Source organism: Thermobia domestica, chromosome 10 (assembly GCF_964235325.1).
Source record: "Thermobia domestica chromosome 10, izTheDome1.hap1.1, whole genome shotgun sequence".
NCBI classification, from domain to species: Eukaryota; Metazoa; Arthropoda; class Insecta; order Zygentoma; family Lepismatidae; genus Thermobia; species Thermobia domestica.
Window position 1 is genome coordinate 97,752,488 of NC_137463.1, and position 6,717 is coordinate 97,759,204.

General features: G+C 38.3%; 1 protein-coding gene across 1 annotated transcript; it reads left to right on the forward strand.

Annotated features, from left to right (window-relative positions):
- The first annotated feature begins 3,265 nt into the window (after positions 1-3,265).
- Positions 3,266-3,685, forward strand: LOC145661562 (protein GVQW3-like). The gene has a single exon (XM_081726881.1). It carries the CDS (start codon positions 3,266-3,268, stop codon positions 3,683-3,685), a length of 420 nt encoding a protein of 139 aa, XP_081583007.1.
- The last annotated feature ends 3,032 nt before the right edge of the window (positions 3,686-6,717 follow it).

Here is a 6,717-nt window from a genome sequence, read left to right on the forward strand (position 1 = left end):
GGGGACAAGATCTTGGGGTGTAAAATAAACGAAAAGGGAAATTTTTGAGGGATTTTCCCGAAAATCCCTCTGTTACGGGAAAATAGTACGTGATGGAGAAAAACCGAGTGCATATTCGAATTCAGCGCAAAAAGTTCCTTTAAGAACAGGTATTTCCTTTTATGTAACAAAACCTTTGTTAACTAGTGTAATAAATTCAGTAATAATAAATCTAATAACGAGAAATACTGTAATCAATAAACAATAATAACAAATACTGTACAAATTTTCTATATACCTATCCGTGTTAACCGAGTTTTTGCGTATCCGAGTCAAATCGGGTCCGCATTAGTTCGGATAATCGGAATTCTACTGTATTATTATTATTATTATTATTATTATTATTATTATTATTAGTAGTAGTAGTAGTAGTAGTAGTAGCAGTAGTAGTAGTAGTAGTAGTAGTAGTATTAAGAATTCTGCCTATCGATAGGTTCTGGGACAATGACAATCTTTTGTTTCTTCCCCTAGGGTCTTGTATGGAAAAGTTTTTTCCGCGCTTCTCGATTTACAACTTCTTCTTTTAACTCCCAACATTTTCTACATTTCTTTCAAATCTTGGGGCTGCGATGGCTCAGTGGTAGAGCGTTCACCTCTGGTGCTTGGGGTCCCGGGTTCGATCCCAGCCTCCGCCAAGTGAACTTTGTGGTGGACAAACACCGTGTGCGTGGGTTTTCTCGGGGTTCTCCCGTTTCCTCCCACTTTCTTCATTCCACCATTTCATTCATTACTCATCATCACCGTCTCCTTTAGCCTAACCGGCATAACCGTGGGACGTAAAACTAAAAAAGATTTTTCTTTCAAATCTTCTATCAGTTATGTTCTTCCTACTTCTCGCTTTCCTTCCATTCTTATGGTGTTATGAAGGAGACAATGTTTTTGTAAGGTGTATCAAATCCAATTGGCCTTCCTGCAAAGGATACTGGCATAAAGTGTTCTTACCTCTCCTATCCGTTTTAAAACATCTTCATTTGCTACTCCTTCCGTCCAGTTTATCTTTTCTATCTTCCTCCAATTCCACATTTCTAACGTTTCTAAATATTTCTTCTCTAACTTCCGTACTATTCATGTCTCCGAACCGCACAGTGAATACTCTCCACTTGACCAGCTGTAATCTTCTTCATTTTACCAGCTTTGCCTATTATATACTATAATTAAATAATAAACCAATCGCTGAGCAAATCAAACCAGTTGTATTGTAAAGTTAATATCTTGTGACAATTTTGCCAACTAACTACTTGGTTTCATCAGACACTATGACTTAACAGAAGAATTAACAGCAGATTAAATACTACAAAACAGCTAAAAATCAGACTGGTAGCTGACAGCCCATCACCTTACAGTAAAAATGCAGATATAAAACTGCTAAATCCCTTCCCCCCTGTTGAGACTGTATGCATATACGTATACGCAATAACCTAGAAATATTCAACTATGCTGAATTTACAAATAATCATAATAACGAAAAATTATTTCTCTTTTACAGCTTCTTAATAACTTATTCCAATGTTCACCAATTTTAATTTCTGAGTTCCAGTTCAACACATTTTCGCCTTTAGTTTCAAGAAATTTCTCCTCTTTCCATCTCCTGATCATTCTGTCTTCTTGAGCTCCTCCGTGGCTAAGCGGGTAGCGTACGCACCTTTGGCGCGGGAGACCCGGGTTCGATTCCCGGCGGGAGCTCATGTGGTTCGGATTCCACGTTAATCAGTCGGTCCACGTCTCATATAGCCTCGCTGCTGAACGGGACGTAAAACTCAAAATCAATCAGTCAATCATTCTGTCTTCTTGGCCTAGCATTTTCGTCTCATTCCAATTAACCATTTGTTCTGTGTCCATTATATGTTTGTAGACTGCATTTCTCTCTCTTTTAAATGATATGCCGTCCTTATGTTGTTAAATTCGCTCCTTTAATTTCTTAAGTATTTCTTCAACATAGCAGTTATCACGCTCACTGCATTAGAGATTACTTCTTTGTTCTCCATTATTCCTACGTCTTCTTCCTGTCTTTCCCTCCCTCCTCTTTCTCTTAATAACCTCTTGCTTTATTTCCTGTACGTCGAGGTACAGTACCTTCCATTTTCTTCAGCATTCTTATTATTATTTCTGTGTCTTACCTCACCTTTTCTCTGCCGTGTCGTGACAAAACGCTGTAACTTTGGCGAAGAAGTTTTGCGAAAATGAGCCTTAAAGTTTTCATCCGAAAATGTGATTTGTATCGTATAGAACCAGTGTATTTTGACTTTTGAAACACGTGGTCACATGTAATGTTACTAAATGCATGTTGTGTGATTAAATTTGGCGAAAATTGATTGGTTGACCATTATTGTCTAGTTACACTGGTTCTACACGATACAGATCACATTTTCGGATGAAAACTTTAAGGCTCATTTTCGCAAAACTTTTTCGCCAAAGTTACATCGTTTTGTCATGACACGGCAGTTCTATTCCCCTTCACATTATCTTCTCTTTTTCCCATTTATCTCCTTCGAGTCTTCCTACTCCTCTCATTTTTCTTCCTCCTTTCTTGGTGCCTCTTCTCCTTCTGTACTCCAATTTTCTCTTATCGTAACTATTTCCCTCTAACTGCTTATGGAAAACTTTCATATTTTCTTCCGCCCTTCCTTTCTCGTTGTTGGTCTGCCCATTCCCTTCTTACGTGATGTTCTTACATGTAATTAAGTTTCTTTCCGTCGAGTAGTCCATGTCATTCCTAAAAATGACAATAGTTTCCCGATGCACAACTTTTCTGGTACCATTCTGTAATTATCCTCGCATTCTTCTTCCTTACCTTCATGTTTAAGAACACAATTATCTCTTTCTTTTCCACTTCAAACTTCACTTGAGTATGTTTTTCCAAATCTTTAGTTTCTTTCACAATTTCTCCAGTTGGCGCTTTACTCCTTCCCAAATCCTATGTAGTTGTCAACATACAGAGTGCGTTAACAAAGTTTCAAGACTGAATGTTACCTGAGCTGGGGCGCGCGCACAGACCCGTTCCACTGACAGGGTGCGGTAGTTGGAGATGTCAGCTAACCGTCCACACGAGCGTCAGTTGCCTCCGAAACGCGGGAGTGAGTAGATAGCTAGTGGCGTGAGTGCGTGTCGATGACACACGTCGAAACCTGAGTGAGTGGAAAATGCAACGGCATTTGGAGCATCTTTATGCCGTGAAGTTCTGTGGGAAACTGAACAAAACAGTTACAGACTTTTCATATGATTCAAGATGCCTACAAAGAAGACGCCATGTCACCTGCAATGGTTTTCATGTAGCACAAGAGGTTCAGAGGGCCACGAGGACTGCTCTGTGAAGCCTGAAACAAGTCGAACTGAGGAAAATCTGATGAAAGTGCATGAATTCTTAAACACTGATCGTCGTATTAGTGCAAGATTAATTGTCCATGAACTGGGATTGGGTACGACTACGGTGTTCAAGTTAATGACAGAAGATTTGAAGATGAGAAAAGTGTGTGCCAAACTTGTTCCCAAAGTTATGACGGATAAACGGAAGGCCTGGCTATTTGCTAAGAAATGCTTGAATGTTTCCAAGACGATCCCCATTTCTGGACACAATTCGAGCGGTCCAGGCGTCTTCGACGATGTCCCTTCACAGTCTTGCGTGCAAAGACTTTCAGGGAACCTATGAACAATGGAAAACACCCTGGCAGCGGTGTGTTGATGCCCAAGGGTCATGTTTCGAAGAATTTTAGTTCTTCTGTAATACATTCGTTATTCTGAGACCAGTCTTGAAACTTTGTGAACCGCATCCTGTATCTGCTAAAAGACACTAGTTCGTCTCCCTTTCTTTAAACCTTACTTCCTTCTCCCAATCATTCATAGGAACTTTTGATAACACTGAGCTCAATCTTGTACCTATGTTCAGCGATTCAATTAGGCTAGTGGTTGCCCGGGGGTAATAACTCGCCTTAGCGCGTTCCCCTCCCCTAACCAACCAAACCAAAACGGTCCCCGACAACACCTGATATTGGTATCACACAGTAATTCTCCTATTCCGTGTTTTCTTCACGTGGTGAAGATTGATTTCAAAATTGCAATACATACTTCAATTTTTAGTACAAGATAAAACACGAAACTAATTAGCAGGGCCGGATTAAGAGGGGCTTAGGGGGCTATAGCCCCGGGCCTCCAGGTCGACAGGGTCTCCACTTTGATCAAAATTTCAACTGGTTATCTAAAAAGAAAACATGAAGATACAATCATCATCATAAAATAAAATATGACCAAATATATGAAGCATATTTCCTTAAGTTTCCTACTGTACTTTCTACTGTACTGTAGGTGAAGTCAGCAGGGCCCACATATTTTTATTAGCCCTGGGCATCCAGATGGGTTAATCCAGCCCTGCTAATTAGTATTTGATTGCCAAATAATCTGAGAGTAGCATGGTTGACATATTCTTATAGTCTTATCATAACTGCAAATCGTAATGTTTTTTTTAATTATATCAGGATGTGTATGTGTGTAGAATGAATCAACAGCCTGTTCCTTTAGAATAGAATATTTAATTATGACATAGTCAAGCTGTTGTCTTGAATATTACACTCGGATATTTTACAAACCTCTTAAATCGATGTATGTTAAATGAAAATAAAAAAAGCTGAAACTAAAATTTAACTTTGCTGGCTCTTCTGGCTGCAAATCTTTCCTCAAAACATAGCTTTGAAGCTAAGTTATTCTCTATGGGTATGACCCTAAAGTTGGTGAGTCCTTGTATTTCTGTTAAGTTTCTGAGGTATTTTTTTTTATGATCTTTCGATTGTAAAACTCTTTGCCTTGCTTTTTAGTGAAAATAAATATTTGCCCAGTTTTGTGCCCCTCCAATCCGGCGCCCGAGGCACAAGCCCGTTTACCCCCTTAGTTACGCCACGCCCTTAATACGCCACTGCCTATGTTCAGCCCCTTCTTCATTCTCACTAATTTATCATCTATGATACTGTAATTGTTCATTTACATATCTTTCAAGTCCCTTTTAAGCCCTTCCTCACTCCCGCCATTAATTCTATCATCTTTCATCTCCTTCCTTGACATTTGATCAGCTTCTTTCTTAATCCAATGTTAAACCTGTTAGTTAGAAGTAATCTTTTCTTATTGAAAATCTCTTTGGCTGCGACGATTCTTGACCTGAACTCTTCAGTGCTGTAAGTATCTCTCGTTCAAAGACTTCCCAGATGTTTGATCTGACCGACCATATCAGCTTATTCTCATGACTTTATATTTTTGGATGTTGATTTCCATTCCATATTGTTTCCCAGTGTCAATTATTTTATCCATCATCTCTTGTTGGCCTTCTTAGGTTCTCTATTATAACCGTTTCATCCGCACACCTGACCTTGTTAATGATCTTTCTCCATTCTTGAAATCTCCAACTTCTATTAACGCTTGCTTCATTAAATATTCACTGTAAACGTTGAATAATTGAGGTAACCTATTGCATCCTTGAATGACTTCTTTCTCAATCTACACACTACTAATTTCTCCTTAATTCAACCACAATTTCAATCCTTGTCTTGTATACAGATTGGAATGATTCGAAGATCTCTCCGGTTGACCCCAATTTCTTTAAGTGTTTTCAGAAGTTTGGTCCAATTGACCCAGTCGAGAGCTTTTTGCCAATCAATGAAGCAGACACAACCCTTTCATTACGTAAAGGACTCGTCCTGATATAATTTTCATCAACTCATTGGCGTCTCTGGTGCCTTTTCCATTCCAGAATCCAAATTGATCTTTCTCTAGCCTCTCTTCTATCTTATTTTTCAGCCGCCTATTCAGTAAGCACACAATAATCTTTCAGTGTGTAAACCTTATAAACATCATCTTGAATATAATTTTATTAATTTCACTCTCTAGATTTCTAGTCTTTTTGTGCACTAATGTTCAAAAAGTGGAAGACGGTAGTTAATACCCTTAATACGCACACAATAATTGTTCTAACATATTTTATCATTTATTGCCTAATTTTTGAATTGTATCAAATTACAAATACATTTGCCAAACTACTCTCTATGGCAAGTAACGGCAATAGATCTTCTATCTTCTTCCACGCACAACCAAAACTAGAACCATTGTGTTACCGCCCGAACTTTCGTGCTGTGATAAATGTTTTAATTTATTCACAATTCTGTTAAATCTCTCAATGAATTATCCTTTGAAATGAATACTTTGAAATAATGTTGTATATAATTTAGACAACAATTGCTTGAATCTTTTTGGCTGCGAAATGTACTTAGTGTTAACTGCTTTTTAATTTTGTCGTCTCCTAAGGCATACTCGTCTTGGATTGTTATTTACTTTCTAATTTTCGTCAATTATTTATTTAGTTTCTTAATTTCATGTCTGAAAGAATGATAATGTGCAATTAGGCCTTTTCGTCTACGCTCATAACTAAATGATTAGGTATTGCTTAGAATGTGGAACCATCTACTTTTAACTTGTATCTGTAATGTACGTAACCTTTGAAATTGATACAGACATTTTATCAAGGATCTTATAAAATAGAGGATCTCCCCTTACAACAAAATCTTGAAGCCATACCTGACAGTTTCGCCACCTTTACTCTGCCCACTCCGCCCAATAGCATCACAATGTTTTGAGCCAACAATCATGGCGGAAACGAAAGTAGCCAATCAGATGATGGCAGAAACGAGAGTAGCCAATCAG